General features: G+C 45.5%; 1 protein-coding gene across 3 annotated transcripts in view; it reads right to left on the reverse strand.

Moving 5' to 3' along the window:
- The window catches only part of FAM193A (family with sequence similarity 193 member A), a 198250-nt gene that overhangs the window by 16471 nt on the left and 164584 nt on the right, over window positions 1-17195 (reverse strand). For all 3 annotated transcript variants that reach the window (XM_050792252.1, XM_050792253.1, XM_050792255.1), the window contains exon 20: window positions 1073-1154. In XM_050792252.1, coding sequence (XP_050648209.1) covers window positions 1073-1154 — 82 coding nt within the window. The remainder of the gene's footprint in view (window positions 1-1072; window positions 1155-17195) is intronic.

The raw sequence follows: 17195 nt of genomic DNA on the forward strand, positions 1-17195 counted from the left end.
CTGGCCAGCAGAGTAAAACCCCATTTCCACTAAAAATACAAAAATTAGCCAGGCGTGGTGGCGGGCCCCTGTAATCCTAGTTAGTCAGGAGGCTGAGGCAGGAGAATTGCTTGAACCTGGGAGGTGGGGATTGCAGTGAGCCAAGATCACACCATTGCACTCCAGCCTGGGTGACAGAGACTCCATCTCAAAAAATAAAAAAGTGAAATAAATAGGCCGGGTGTGGTGGCTCACGCCTGTAATCACAGCACGTTGGGAGGCTAAGGCAGGTACATCACCTGAGGTCAGGAGTTTGAGACCAGTCTGGTCAACATGGTGAAACCCCATCTCTACTAAAATACAAAAATCAGCTAGGTGTGGTGGCGGGTGCCTGTAATCCCAGCTACTCCGGAGGCTGAGGCAGGAGAATTGCTTGAACCCGGGAGGCAGAGGTTGCAGTGAGCTGAGATGGTGCCACTGCACTCCAACCTGGGTGACAGAGCGAGATTCCCTCTCAAAAATAAAATAAAATAAAACAAAATTTTGTTACCATTAATTCACACAGTAGATAAAACATTATAGAACATAGCACTGATAAAATTTGCCCATCAGGAAAACAGCAAGTATCTAAAATGCTACTTTTCTTCTTAAAAGCATACTGCTCCAGTGTGTTCAACCATCAGCATATGTGAGGGTCACCCGGAAGGCTTTCAATAACACAGATGCCGGCCCCTTCCCAGAATCTGATCCGGCAGGTCTAGGGAGGGGCCTGTATCCCCCCGGAGACGCTGCTGGCCCAGGACACCTTGAGAGTCACCGCCTCGGTGGGGAGGGGTGGGGGGAAGCCACTGCTATCAACTATTTTTCTAGCATGTGAGGGGGAGGAGAAGTGAGACTGTGAGTGCTGGGAGTGGGGGAGGGGTGTGTGTGGCTGGCCTGTCCTGCTACAAGGCTCTTTAGTAGCCAGGTTGCATGGCTTGCTTGATGTAACTTCGTCTAAGACAACTAGAAGTGCCGTGGAAAGACAGAAAACCAAACATGTATGGCAAGCACACAATCACCACGGTTTCAGACACACAGCCTCCACATTTACCTTTTGAAATACTCCACTTCCCTCTCTGTCTCATCCATATCCACACTGTCTAGGTCAATATCTTTAGGTAGAAAGACATCATCTGTAAAATAAAAGAGAAGCAGCAAGTCAAATTACAGTAGCAGGCTATCTTATCAGAACAGAAGAAATCATTTGGCTTCGCTCAATTTAAACAACTTCAAAAATTGTAAACGTTTTTCTAAAACGAGATTTTACAGAAGGCCAAAGGAGGACAGCTCTCTGGTGTGTTTATGAACATCCAAGTCTGACCTGGAAATGCAGAACTCACATGTCCGCTAAGCAAAGCAACGGTGGCTTCAGGTCCCATTAGAAGACATGTCTGCTAGAACCTAGACTCCCCATGTGACTGGTCATTACGTGACAGGCAGCCCATCAGAGAGCCCTTTAGCAAGAACATTCCCAGAAATCTAAACTGCATGCAAGCCCAGGGACTGCCCAAAATTTCTGCTGGTGTCAGGCAGAGCATAGCTGCCAGCAGAAGCCATCCAGAGGGCAGGCCCATATTAAGGAAAGTGCTGTCCCTCGAATGTGCCCTTGACAGGAAGAGGACCCAGACATCAACCCTACAGGAAGGCGGTTCTCCCAGGCATTCATCTCACCCATATGACATCCAGAGATTTCATCAAAACTTTTCTTTTCTTTTATTTTAGATGAAGTCTCACTCTGTCACCCAGGCATGATCTCGGCTCACTGCAACCTCCGTCTCCCAGGCTCAAGCAATCCTCCTGCCTCAGCCTCCTGAGTAGCTGGGATCACAGGTGCACACCACCAGGCCTGTGTAATTTTTATATTTTTGGTAGAGATAGGGTTTCACCATGTTACCCAGGCTGGTCTTGAATTCCTGGGTTCAAATGATCCACCCACCTCGGCCTCCCAAAGTGCTAGAATTACACGTGTGAGCCACTGTGCCTGGCCAAACACTTTCAAGTTGTTCCAAACAAAAACCAAGGCTACATTTCATGCTGCAATTACACAACCATCTTTGAAAACAGGCAGGATAGCAGGGAAATCATTAAGGATTACTCAATTTCCTAGACTCTCAGGCAAGTTTGAGAATTTCTACTCCTCTGTTCTGTTCGGGTCACTCATCTAATTCAATCTTGAGCACCTTCCCGGGGCCTTATCTGAGCCTTTAGTATCAAAGTGACTCCAGCAGCACATATCTGGGCTGGGATGGGGTGGGGGGTGCAGTGCACCTAGCATCCAGCCCCATCAATGTGAACAAAGAGGACAGGAACCACTGACATTTCTTTGTTAAAGGTGAGTCTCCATTTCCCCGCAGTCCTCAACATGGGACAATTTTTCAGAACCTTTAATAAACACTCCATTTCTTTCTACCACTGGGGAATTGCCATGGTAGCATGAGGCATGTTTTACTTGCATAATAGCTAATATTTTTGACGACTCACACAGCACCAGGCAAGTGCTTTCAAATGTGTTTGTTCACAGAAATGTCACTTACGAGTCTCCTCTAAGGACCTGCTCTATGACAGCCTTGGCTACTCGGATCCCAACTGTATCCCTGAGGGCACACAGCGGGGTGGAGGCCACAGTCACTGGTGCCACTGGGGACTGGGTGGGTTAGGAATGAAGGCTGGGTGTGCTCAGGGAACGGCCTGGGAAAGTCAACCTTCAGTAATCTACACTTAGGAGGAAGGGAAAGATTAGGTTAAAGGAAACGCAGTCAATGGCTCAATCCTGGCACAGAACAGCGGATGTGACTGGAGAGTGAGGACAGCCCCCAGCCACAGCAGGCTCCACATGTTTGTACAGAGAGGTGCTTCAGGGTATGGGAAAGCATTCTGAGTCTCCATTTTTAAAAACTCAAGCAGCAGAAAGCAAGCACAGAACACTGTCCACTGACCCAGGAAACTGATGCACAAGCAAGGGTGAGAGGAGGCCGGAGCATTTCCAGATGTACAAAAAGTGAAGATCTAAGAAAGCATGATGTCAGCAGCCACCCACAAGAAGTTCTAGAAGAAAACAGCTCCAACTTGAGAAGGAAACAGAGCTGGCATGCCTGCTGGAAGTGCTGTCATAATAAAGAGATTTCTAATAATATTCTCTTTTCCTGACTAGAGCTAGAATAATCAGTCTATAAAATCTTGGTGTAAGAAAAACATGAAACACAACTTTAACCAATTTGGTATCAGGAAGAAATTTTTTACAACCACCACACTATATTAAACAGGAGAAATCAGTTGATCCAAGGATTTTATATCCAACCAAACTATCTGTTCATTGACAATACAACAGGCCAAAGCTTACTTCTCCAGAGCTCAGGGAATTCTGTGGCCCTACTCAAGGCCACTGCCTGAGGATGAGCTTCACCAACCTGAAGACTCCTGGGAACACTCAGCAGAAGCAAGCGGGAGCCCTGTTGTAGTAAACTGTGTACTTAAGAATATCGTGTGTTCTGACAGAGCAGAAACAACACAAATGAAAAATGGGGCTGGGTGCGGTGGCTCACGCCTGTAATCCCAGCACTTTGGGAGGCCGAGGAGGGCAGATCACGAGGTAAGGAGATTGAGACCACGGTGAAACCCCGTCTCTAATAAAAATACAAAAAATTAGCCGGGCGTGGTGGTGGGCGCCTGTAGTCCCAGCTACTCGGGAGGCTGAGGTAGAAGAATGGCGTGAACCTGGGAGGCGGAGCTTGCAGTGAGCTGAGATCTGGCCACTGCACTCCAGCCTGGGCGACAGAGCGAGACTCCGTCTCAAAAAAAAAAAAAAATAAAAAAAAAAAAAAAAAAAAAATAAATAAATAAATGGGAAGAGGAGAGGCAGGGAGACAGGAAAAGAGCAAAACACAAAGAATGGAATCCACTCACTGCCTGCTGTGGAGGCAATGAGTGGGTGTCAGAGGACCTCCTAATGCCAACACAGCAGGCCACGAGGGGGTACACAGGGAACTCAGACCCCAGGAGCATGAGTGGGGTATGCAAGTCTATAGGAAGGCACTAGGAGAAAAGCACCAATTTTCCTAATACCTCCAATTTTTAAAAAATTTTCTGATATGGAGTCTTGCTCTATTGTCAAGCTGGAGTTCAGTGGCATGATCTCAGCTCACTGCAACCTTCACCTCCTGGGTTCAAGCGATTCTCCTGCCTCAGCCTCCTGAGAGCTGGGACTGCAGGCGCCCGCCACCACGCCCAGCTAACTTTTGTATTTGTAGCAGAGACGGGGGTTTCACCATGTTGGCCAGGATGGTCTTGATCTCCTGACCTCATGCTCTGCCCGCCTCGGCCTCCCAAAGTGCTGGGATTACAGGTGTGAGCCACCGTGCCTGGCCATTTTTTTTTTTTCTTTTTTGAGGCAGTCTAGCTCTGTTACCCAGGCTGGAGTGCAGTGGCATAATCTCAGCTCACTGCAACCTCCACCTCCTGGGTTCAAGCAGTTCTCCTGCCTCAGCCTCCCAAATAGCTAAGACTACAGGTATGCACCATGATGCCCGGCTGATTTTTGTATTTTTAAGTAGAGACGGGGTTTCACCATGTTGGCCAGGCTGGTCTTGAACTCTTGACCTCAGGTGATCTGCCTGCCTCAGCCTCCCAAAGTGCTGGGATTACGGGCATGAGCCACGCCTGGCCCCAAAATATTTTTAGAAATTAAAAAGCAAAAAAAACCCACAACCCATCCACACACACACACGAAAAACACACAGTAAATATAAAATACAGAAATTATAAAATAATGACAGGGTTGAGACCAACCACATAGTTATATCACTAAGTGTGAATGGGCTTAACTGACTGAAGAGAAGATTTTCAATTTGGCTCACAAAGCAAACCTCAGGTGTGCTTCACACAGAAGAACGACCTAAACCCAAGGCACTCAGGAAAAGGCTGGAAACAAAGGGCCAAGGACAAGGCTGCCTCGTCAGGCAAATGGGCCAAAGAGAGCAGAGGCAGCAATCACAATGCAGACAGAGCAGGACTCAGGCCGCAGGCACAAAGCACAACCAGAAGGTGGCCGCTTCTCAACACAAAAAGCCACAAGTAACTAAGAGTATATCACAGGAATGTGCACCAAACCACACAGAAACAGGAGATGCAAGAAAAACAGAACCGTATTAATAATAAGCCATAGGGCCGGGTGCGGTGGCTCATGCCTGTAATCCCAGCACTTTGGGAGGTCGAGGCGGGCGGATCACGAGGTCAGGAGATCGAGAACATCCTGGCTAACACGGTAAAACCCTGTCTCTACTAAAAATACAAAAATTTAGCCGGGCGCGGTGGTGGGCGCCTGTAGTCCCAGCTACTTGGGAGGCTGAGGCAGGAGACTGGCGTGAACCCGGGAGGCGGAGTTTACAGTGAGCCGAGATCGTGCCACTGCACTCCAGCCTGGGAGACAGAATGAAACTCTGTCTCAGAAAAAAAATAACAATAATAAAAAAAAAAATAATAATAATAATAAGAAGCCACAGAAGACAGGCCATGAGGACACAAAATAAGGATATACAGAAGACCTAAACAACAGAATTAATGTATCATGGAGGTGTATACATATATGTATCTCCATATGTAAATACATATGTACATATATACACACAGTGAACTCTATACCAAGACCCAAGAAAATACACTTCTATCAAGTACACATGGAGGAGTTACAAAAGCTGACATACACTGGGCCTCAGAAAGTATCAATAGGTTTTGCAAAACAAAAACAATATTCTCTGATCGCAATGAAAAAAACCTATAAATTATTAACAATAAAAAAGTTTCTCCTACCTGGAAACTTAAAAGCTGCCTATTACACTATCGAGTAAAAGAAAAAAAACACATGGAATTTACAGACTTTCTTTTTTTTGGAGATGGAGTCTCACTCTGTCTCCCAGGCTGGAGTGCAGTGGCACAATCTCAGCTCACCGCAACCTCTGCCTCCCAAGTTCAAGCGATTCTCCTGCCTCAGCCTCCCCAGTAGCTGGGACTACAGGCACGTGCCACCACACCCAGCTAATTTTTGTATTTTTAGTAGTAAATACGGGGTTTCTGAACTCCTGACCTCAAGAGATTGGCCTGCTTCGGCCTCCCAAAGTGCTGGGATTACAGGCATGAGCCATGGCGCCCAGCCCAGAATTTCTTTAAAAAAATGATGGAGGCTGGGGGTGGTGGCTCACACCAGTAATCTCAGCACTTTAGGAGGCCAAGGCAGGTGGATCACATGAGGTCAGGAGTTCAAGACCAGCCTGACCAATATGGTGAAACTTCGTCTCTACTAAAAATATAAAAATTAGCCGGGCGTGGTGGCGCATGCCTGTAATCCCAGCTACTCAGGAGGCTGAGACAGGAGAACTGCTTGAACCCAGCAGGCAGAGGTTGTAGTGAGCTGAGATCGTGCCACTGCACTCCAGTCCGGGTGACAGAAAGAGACTCCATCTCAAAAACAAATCAAACAAAACTTTGTTTATCTATCAGACTCTATGGGATATGGCTAAGAAAAAGATCAGAGGAAAGTTCCATGTGCTGAACACTTTTATCAATAAACGTGGAAGAAAAAAACAAAATGAACTAAATTTCTAAATTAAAAAGTTAGAAAAAACCCCAACAAAGTAAAACCAAAGAAAACACAGAAAGAAAATAAAGACGAAAGCAGAAATTAACGAGGTAGGCTGGGCACGGTGGTTTATGCCTGTAATCCTGCACTTTGGGAGGCCTAGGTGGGCGGATGGCTTGAGCCCAGGAGTTTGAGACCAGGCTGGGCAATCTGGCGAAATGCTGTTCCTACAAACACTACAAAAAAAATTAGCCGAGTGTGATGGTGCCCACCTGTGGTACCAGCTACTTGAGAAGGTGGCAGGGGAAGATCACCCGAGCCTGGGGAAGTTGACGCTGCAGTGAGCCGTGATTGTGCCACTGCACTCCAGCCTGGGCAATGAGTGAGACTCTGTCTTAAAATAAAAAATAAAAAAGAAAGAAAGGAGGTAAAGAAAAACAGTAGGCTGGGTGTGGTGGCTCCCACCTGTAATCCCAGCACTTTGGGAGGCCAAGGCGGCTGGATCACGAGGTCAGGAGATGGAGACCATCCTGGCTAACATGGTGAAACTCCGTCTCTACTAAAAATACAAAAAAGTTACCAGGCGTGGTGGCGGGCACCTGTAGTCCCAGTTACTGGGGAGGCTGAGGCAGGAGAATGGTGTGAACCCGGGAGGCGGAGCTCAGTGAGCTGAGATGGCGCCACTGCACTCCAGCCTGGGCAACAGAGCAAGACTCCATCTTGGGAAAAAAAAAAAAAAAAAAAAAAAAAAGAAAAACAGTAAACCTAAATAATAAATTTTTTTTTTTTTTTTTTTTTGAGACGGAGTCTCGCTCTGTCGCCCAGGCTGGAGTGCAGTGGCGCGATCTCAGCTCACTGCAAGCTCCGCCTCCTGGGTTTACGCCATTCTCCTGCCTCAGCCTCCTGAGTAGCTGGGACTACAGGCGCCCGCCACCGCGCCCGGCTAATTTTTTGTATTTTTAGTAGAGACGGGGTTTCACCGTGGTCTCGATCTCCTGACCTTGTGATCCGCCCGCCTCGGCCTCCCAAAGTGCTGGGATTACAGGCGTGAGCCACAGCGCCCGGCCCTAAATAATAAATTAACAAGATTTTAAGAAACTAACAAAATACACAAACCATTAACTTAGGCAAAATAGGGAGAAAGGAAAAATATACAAACTAAGAAATGACAGGTGAAAATAGTCATTGCAAAGAAATTTAAAACTATGATGAGCCTACCTTGCAAACATCTATGTAAATAAATTTGAAAATCTAGTTGAAAAGAATAATTTACTACAGAAAGATGGTTTACCATAATTAACCTCACTAGAGATAGAATAATTTCCAGAGAGGAGAGAAGACTGCTAGCAAGGACCACAGAAAACACACCAGGTCCACGGGGCCTGCAAAGGGATTTCTATCAAACCTTTAAAGCCTGGATGGTCCCAGAGTGAACTGTTCTAGATCACTGAAAATGCAGAGATGGGTTTTCACCATGTTGGCCAGGCTGGTCTCAAACGCCTGACCTCGTGATCTGCACCCCCCTCAGCTTTCCAAAATGCTGGGATTACAGGTATGAGCCACCGTGCCCAGCCAAAAACTTCCTAATTCTTTTTATGAGGCAAGTATAATACTGACACTCAAAGATAATACAGACAGAACAAAAACGGAAGTCACAGACCCATCTCTCCTAAAAATAATATAGGTGTAAATATATTAAATAGTGTAAACAGATTCCAAAACAAAAGAATATACCACAATCAAGTGAGCTTTATTGCAGGAATTCAAGTTCAGTTCATACTTAAAAATCAAATAACATAAAACACCATATTAATACGTCTAAGAAGAAACATCATGGTTATCTCCACAGATGCTAGAAAACCTTGAAAGTTTAACACCCATTCCTAACGAAAAACACTCAAGAGATGAGGAATCGCTGGATATTTTTTTAACATTAAATTTTTTTAATGTGGCTAATTTCAAATAATTATCTTATAATATATAAACCTAAAGCCAACATCTTACTTAATGTGGAAACACCAGAGACATTTCTGTTAAGATCAGAAAAGATGCAGTTAAGTAAAAGAAAACAATTAGAGGCATAAGAATGGAAAAAGTAGAGGTAAAGCTTTCTCTATTTGTACACATATGTAATAGAATGCCTGGAAAACCCCAGAGAATCAACAGTAAGACTCAAACAATAGAACAATTCAGTAAAGTAGAAGATATAAACCTAACATATAGGCAGGGCGAGGTGGCTAACATCTGTAATTCTAGCACTTTGGGAGGTCAAGGAGGGCAGATCACTTGAGGTCAGGAGTTTGAGACCTGCCTAGCCAACATGGTGAAACCCCATCTCTACCAAAAATACAAAAACCAGCTGGGCGTGGTGGTGTGCGCCTATAGTCCACCTACTTGGGAGGCCAAGGCAGGAGAATAGCTTGAACCCAGAAGGCGGAGGCTGCAGTGAGCCAAGATCGCACCATTGCGCTCCAGCCTGGGTGACGAGTGAAACTCCATCTCAAAAAATAAATAAAAATAAAAATAAATAAAAATAAAAAAATAAACATACAGCCGGGCGTGGTGGCTCACACCTGTAATCCCAGAACTTTGGGAGGCCAAGATGGGTGGATCGCCTGAGGTCAGGAGTTCGAGACCAACTTGACCAACATGGTAAAACTCTGTTTCTACTAAATACAAAAAATTAGTTGGGCGTGGTTTTGCTTGCCTGTAATTCTAGCTACTTGGGAGGCTGAGGCAGCAGAATCACTTGAACCTGGGAGGCAGAGGTTGCAGTGAGCCAAGAATGCACCACTGCACTCCAGTCTGGGCAACGAGTGAAACTCCATCTCAAAATCAATCAATCAATCAATCATACATATATAAATCAATAGCTTTCACACACAAATAACCAGGTAGGGCAGCACTATCCAACAGAAACACAATCTGAGACTGGGCGCAGTGGCTCATGCCTGTAATCCCAGCACTTTGGGAGGCTAAGGTTGGAGGATCACTTGAAGTCAGGAGTTCGAGACTAGCCTGGCCAACATAGTAAAACCTGGTCTCTACTAAAAATACAAAAATTAAATGAGTGTACTGGTGTGGCACCTATAATTCCAGCTACCTGAGAGGGTGGGGCATGAGAACTGCTTGAACCCGGGAGGTGGAGTTGAACCTGGGAGGTAGAGGCCGCAGTGAGACGGAGGTTGCAGTGAGCCGAGATTGCGCCACTGCACTCCCGCCTGGGTGATGGAGTGAGACTCTGCCTCGAAAGAAAGAACGAAAGAAAGAAAGAGAGAGAGAGAGAGAGAGAGAGAGAGAGAGAGAATGAATCTGAGTCTGAGCCACACACATAAGATTTTTCTAAAAGCCACATTAAAAAAAATTTTTTTAAAGAAACAGGTGAAATTAATTGCAGTAATATATTTAATTAAATATATCCAAAATAGTATGATTTAGACATGTAACCAATATTAAAAATTATACTGAGATATTTCACTGTTTTTAATTCACACTAGGTTTTCAAAATCCAGTGTATATTTTACACTTGTAACACTTCTCAATTTGAACTGGCCGCATTTCAAGTGCTTGACAATAACATGTGACTAGTGGCTACTGTACTGGATAGTTCAGAATTAGAAAATATAATGGTGGAGAAACTCCACTTAAATTAAAAACAAAGGTGATTAAATGCTGAGAAACAAACTTAGTAAGAAATGTGAAAAATACATAAGAGAAAATTTAAAATATTCCTGAATGACCTGAAAGTAAACTTGAACAAATGGAAAAACATCTCTTGTTCTTGGAAGAAATGATCAATATCATAAAAACATCAATTCTCCCTAAATTAACGTACAAGTACAATGCAATTCCAATAAAGATACCAACAAGTTTTGCTTTTTTGTGGGGGGAGAGTCTCACTCTTGCTCTGGCTGGAGTGCAGTGGAGCAACCTTGGTTCACTGCAACCTCTGGATCCCAGGTTCAAGCAATTCTCCCGTCTCAGTCTCCCAAGTAGCTGGGACCACAGGCACTTGCCACCACGCCTGGCTAATTTTTTTATCTTTAGCAGAGACAGTGTTTCACCATCTCATTGGCCAGGCTGATCTCCAACTCCTGACCTCAGGTGATCCGTCCACCCAGGCCTCCCAAAGTGCTGGGATTACAGGTGTTGAGTCACCACACCCAGCCCCAACAAGTCTTTTTTTTTTTTTTTTTTTTTGAGACGGAGTCTCGCTCTGTCACCCAGGCTGGAGTGCAGTGGCCGGATCTCAGCTCACTGCAAGCTCCGCCTCCCGGGTTCACGCCATTCTCCTGCCTCAGCCTCCCGAGTAGCTGTGACTACAGGCGCCTGCCACCTTGCCCGGCTAAGTTTTTGTATTTTTAGTAGAGACGGGGTTTCACCGTGTTAGCCAGGATGGTCTCGATCTCCTGACCTCGTGATCCACCCGTCTCGGCCTCCCAAAGTGCTGGGATTACAGGCTTGAGCCACCGCGCCCGGCAACAAGTCTTTTTTTAAAATGGAGCCAGGCACATTGACGCTAAAGTTCATATGGAAATACAAACAAGAAATAGCCTGGGAAATACTGAGCTGGAAAAGCTATTAGGAGAGAATAGCCCTACAAGATATTAAAACATGTAGAGCCTCTAAAAATAACTAAATGTAATAATGACACAAGTAAACAGAGAGGAAAGGAAGAGAAATTCCAGAAACAGACCCAAGTGAATATTGAAATTTACTGTAGGACAGGCCGGGAACGGTGGCTCACGCCTGCAATCCCAGGACTTTGGGAGGCCAAGGCAGGCAGATCACCTGAGATTGGGAATTTGAGACCAGGCTGACCAACAAGGAGAAACCCCGTTTCTACTAAAAATACAAAATTAGCCAGGCGTGGTGGTGCATGGCTGTAATCCCAGCTACTTGGGAGGTAGAGGCAGGAGAATTGCTTGAACCCAGGAAGCGGAGGTTGCAGTGAGCTGAGATCATGCCGCTGTAGTCCAGCCTGGGCAAAAGGAGTGAAACTCTGTCTCAAAAAGGGAAAGGGAAAGGAAAAGGGAAAGGGAAGGGAAGGAAAGGAAAGGAAGGAATTTATTGTAAGACAAAGGTGGCATCTTGAATCACTGGGACAAGATGATTTTATCATTTTTTTTTGTTTTTGTAGAAACAAGGTCTCACTATAGACCAGTCTGGAGTGCAATGGCACAATTATAGCTCACTGTAATCTCAAACTCCTGGGCTCAAGTGATCCTCCTGCCTCAGCCTTCCAAGTGGTTGAGATTACTGGTGTGCACCACCATGCCCTGCTGTTTTTAAAAAAAATATCTGTAGAGATGGGGTCTCACTATGTTGCCCAAGGCTAGTCTCAAACTCCTGGGCTCAAGTGATCCTCCTGCTTTGGCCCTCCAAAGTGCTGGGATCACAGGCATGAGCCATCACCCTCACACCTGGTCCAGGATGAACTTTATAATAACTGGTGCTAAGGCCGGGCATGGTGCCTCATGTCTGTAATCCCAGCACTGTGGGAGGCTGAGGCAGGAAGATTGCTTTAGCCCAGCAGTTAGAGCCAGCTAAGGCAATGTAGTAAGACCCTGTTTTTACTAAAAGAAGGACAAAAAAAAAAATTGCCAACATGGTAGCACATGCCTGTAGTCCCAGCTACTCAGGAGGCTGAGGCGGGAGAATCACTTGAACCCAGGAGTTCAAGGCTGCAGTGAGCTATGACCACACCACCACACTCTAGCCTTGGTAAGAGAGCGAGACCCTATACCCCACCCCCCCAAAAAAAGAATAAATAATAATAATGTGCTGGGACAACTCGTGAACCGTTTGGAAAAAGAGAAATTGGATCCATATTTCACACCACACAGAAGAAAAATTTCCAAACATATTAGGGATATAAATGAAAAAAAAATGAAACTACACAGATACTGGAAGGCAGCATGGGTGTGTTCCTCTTTAACCACAATGTTAGGGTAAAGCTTTCTAACAATTATTCAAAATCCAGAGGCAATAACAAATCAAGAAGCTGACCACATAAAAGGAAGAACATTTCCTGACTGAAGAGCATACATCAAGTCAAAGACGACTTATGAACTGAGAGAGAACGTCTGCAGCATACACTGCATGAGTAAAAGGTTAATGTCCCTACCGTATAAAAAATTCTTAAATACTAAAGGGAAAAGGCCAAAAACCTAGTAAGAAATGAGAAATAGATATGAAAAGAAAATTCATACACACAAAAAGAAATAGACCTTAATAATATTGACCTCATTGTAATTAGAGAAAAATGCAAATGAAAATCACACTGAGGGCTTACTGCAGCTAATGGATTGGCAAAGGTTAAAAAGCCTGACAACATCCTCTGTAAGCAAGGCTGTGGCCAAACAGGCACTCAGATGCTGCTGCTGGGTAGGCTGACTGGAAGGTTTGGAGAACTTGGACGTAGCTAGCAAAAAAACTATGAAAGCACTTACCTTTTTAAAAATTTTTATTTTATTTTGTTTTAGAGATAGGGTCTTGCTCTGTCGCCCAGACTGGAATGCAGTGGCGTGATCTTGACTTGCAACTTCCGTCTCCTGGGCTCAGGTGATCCTCCTGCATCGGTGTCTCCAGTAGCTGAGACTATAGGAGAGCACCACCACACCCGACTAATTTTTGTATTTTTAGTAGAGACAGGGTTCTTTCCACATGTTGGCCAGGCTGGCCTCGAACTTCTGACCTCAAGTGATCTGCCTGCCTTGGCCTCTCAAACTGCTGGGATTATGGATGTGAGCCACCGTGCCCAGCCTTAAATTTTTTTTTTTCTTTGAGACAGAGTCTCATTCTGTTGCCAGGCTGGAGTGCACTGGTGTGATCTTGGCTCACTGCAACCTCTACCTCCCCGGTTCAAGTGATTATCCTGCCTCAACCTCCCAAGTAGCTGGGATTATAGGCATGAGCCACCATGCCCACCTAATTTTTGTATTTTTAGTAGAGAAGGGGTTTCATGTTGGCCAGCATGGTCTCGATCTCCTGACCTCGTGATCCGCCCACCCCAGCCTCCCAACGTGTTGGGATAACAGGAGTGAGCCACTGTGCCCGGCTGCTTTAAATTTTTTTTTTTTTTTTTTTTTTTGAGACGGAGTCTCGCTGTGTCTCCCAGGCTGGAGTGCAGTGGCGTGATCTCGGCTCACTGCAAGCTCCGCCTCCCGGGTTCACGCCATTCTCCCGCCTCAGCCTCCCAAGTAGCTGAGACTACAGGCGCCCGCCACCTCGCCCGGCTAGTTTTTTGTATTTTTAGTAGAGACGGGGTTTCACCATGTTAGCCAGGATAGTCTCGATCTCCTGACCTCGTGATCCACCCGCCTCGGCCTCCCAAAGTGCTGGGATTACAGGCTTGAGCCACCGTGCCCGGCCGCTTTAAATTTTTTTTTAAGAGACAGGGTCTCACTCTGTCACCCAGGCTGGAGTGCAGTGGTGCAATCATGACTCACTGCAGCCTCAAACTCCTGGGCTCGAGTGATTCTCCTGCCTCAGCCTACCGAGTAGCTGGGACTACAGGCGTGCGCCACCATGCTCAGCTAAGTGTCTTTTTTTTTTTTTTTTTTTTAAGTAGAGACGGGGTCTTGCTACTTTGCCCAGGCTGGTCTTAAATTCCCGATCTCAGGTAATCCTTCTGCCTTGGCTTCCCAAAGTATTGGGATTACAAGCATGAGCCACCACACAGGGAACACACTTACCTTTTGACCCAGCCCTCTCCCTTCTGGGAAAATGCTCCAAGGAAGCACCTCCAAACAATATGGAAATACATATGCACACAAGTACTCACTGTAGCACTGGGTGTAATGATTAAAAACAAAGCACTGAGGCCAGGCACAGTGGCTCATACCTGTAGTCCCAGGTCACTTGAGGTCAGGAGTTCAAGGCCAGTCTGGCCAACATGGTGAAACCTCACCTCTATTAAAAATACAAAAATAAGCCGGGTATGGTGGCACCTGCCTGTAATTTCGGCTACTTGGGAGGCTGAGGGAACTGCTTCAACCTGGGGGGTGGAGGATGCAGTGAGCCAAGACTGTGCCACTGCATGCCAGCCTAGATGACAGAGAGTCCACCTCAAAACAGAAACAAAAACAAAAAACCAAAGCATTAGAAACAACCTAAATGCTTGCACACAGAGGAGTGACTGAAGAAATCAGAGTACACTTTAAATGGAGTACTGTGTAGCTGTAGAAAGAATGAGGACAATCTCTAGGAACTGATGTGCAGTGATTCCCAGAATATATTAAGTAGAAAAAAATCCAAAACTCAATATTAAATCTGTAATATACTACCTTTTACGTAAAAAAGAAAAGCAAATAAGAAACTGATTAGTTACTTACAGGGAGTAGGTAAAAAAAAAAAAAGAGGGATTGGGTAGGGGAGAAAACAAAATGGAATACAAATGGAAAAATGCAATCAGATATGTTTTAAATGAGTAGCATAATTGTACTAAAGGTGCAAAGAACTAATTTAAGTCATTTGTAAATTCAGTGTTATCACCACACCCTGAGTTAGCTAAAGACACAAAGAACTGAACAAATACCAAAAGCATGCCCAGAGTTTCCCATCAGGGTCAAGGCAGGCACTTCTGAACCCTTTACCTGTGTTGTAGGACTCGGCAAGTCAGTAAAGGCACCGTGGATGATGGGGTCCAGGTTCTTACTATCTAAGGAGTTAAAAAGGTGGGCGGGGGAAGGGAGAACACTTGCTGTAGCACAGGAGTGGGGCTGGGATATCTGTGGGAACGCACGGCCTGTACATAGCAATTAGATAAAATAGACATCTCTGTGTGTGTAGGTGGCAGGTGCTCATGTGCACACGCTCACACCCCCACTCCTGCCGCTCTGCTGACTGAGAGGGCCTAGAAGCAATGCCATATGGCAGTGTCCAGGTCTGGGTTTCTGAATACCACTGTTCAAGAAAGAATAGGGCTCCTTGGAGAAACGGCTGGTTCAGGGCTGGGAGAGAGAAGACATGAGATGAGCCCAGAGCATCGAACCATGACAGAAAGTATAAAGTGCTTAAAGGCTGGTAGGGCCACCTCAAACCATCTAAGGAAAAAGCCATTCCGAGGGTCTCCCACTGACCAAATCTCAGACAATCAGAACAGCAACATAAATAGCGTTTGTAAAAGATTCTAATCTATAGCATCAAGTAAAAATTCGTGGATCCATCCTGATATAACTAAATGAAAAAAAAAAAAACACAGGGTTGGAAAGCTCTTCCTACAGTTGAATGGCAGGTAACAAATACAGAAAGAATAATATTAGAAAAATCACCATTGGGGCCGGGGGCGGTGGCTCACGCCTGTAATCCCGGCACTTTGGGAGGCTGAGGCGGGCGGATCACCTGAGGTCGGGAGTTTGAGACCAGCCTGACCAACATGGTGAAATCCCACCTCTACTACACAAAATTAGCCGGGTGTGGTGGTGCATGCCTGTAATCCCATTTACTCAAGAGGCTGAGGCAGGAGAATCGCTTGAACCCGGGAGGTGGGAGTTGTGGTGAGCTAAGATCACACCATTACACTCCAGCCTGGGCAACAAGAACGAAACTCCATCTCAAAAAAAAAAAAATCACCATATGACAACACAGTAATAAACATTTCAGGCAAGAATCATTAATGGATGCTACAACTAGTTGGTGAATGTTCAATAAAAACGGGATACTCGTCTCCCCATAAGACACTTACTAATTATCAAAGGAGAAATACTAACTTGACCGTAGTGAAAATGGGCAGACCAGCTCAACCCAGGATCAGAGTTCCCGTCCCCAGTGAAGGGACAGACGCCATCATCCACTCCTGGTGGGATACACCAGCAGGGACTGGTCACATCAATGGTGTTGCTGCCCAAAACATGGAATCTGAATCTGACGGGAAGACATGGGACATACACCCTGACCAAGGGTTACTCTAAAAAAATAAATGGGTTGCACTCTTCAAAAAAGTCAAGGTCATGAAAAACAGAGAAACCGATCCAAAGGAAAGGAAACTAAAGAGATATGACAGGGGATCCTGGACTGGATCCCACGTCAGGAGAAACAACAGAGCTTTTTTTTTTTGCTATAAAGGATGTTAAAGGGACAACTGGAGAAACATGAGTAAGGTGTACCATTAGGGAATAGCACTGGATCAGTGTCAACTTCTTCATTTTGATCACTGTACTGTGGTTTTATGTGTCCAAGTGTCCTTATCTTGAGGAAATATACACAGAAGTATTTTAGATTAAAGGGGTGTCATGTATGAAGTGACTCGCATTCTGTCCAGAAAAATAAGAGAGAGAGGGAGAGAGAATGACGAAGCAAACATGGGAAATACTGATGTTGGGGAACTACAGTTGGGGAACTGGAGGGGGTAGAAATCCTCTTTTTTTTTTTTTTTTTTTGAGATGGAGTCTCCCTCTGTCTCCTGGCTGGATTGCAATGGCCCGATCTTGGCTCACTGCAACCTCTGCCTCCTGGGTTCAAGCGATTCTCCTGCCTCAGCCTCCCCGAGTAGCTGGGACTACAGGCACGCCACCAAGCCCAGCTAATTTTTTTTGGTATTTTTAGTAGAGACAGGGTTTCACAGGGCCAGGCTGGTCTTGAACTCTTGACCTCTAGTGAT

Source organism: Macaca thibetana, chromosome 5 (genome assembly GCF_024542745.1).
Source record: "Macaca thibetana thibetana isolate TM-01 chromosome 5, ASM2454274v1, whole genome shotgun sequence".
Taxonomy (NCBI): Eukaryota; Metazoa; Chordata; class Mammalia; order Primates; family Cercopithecidae; genus Macaca; species Macaca thibetana.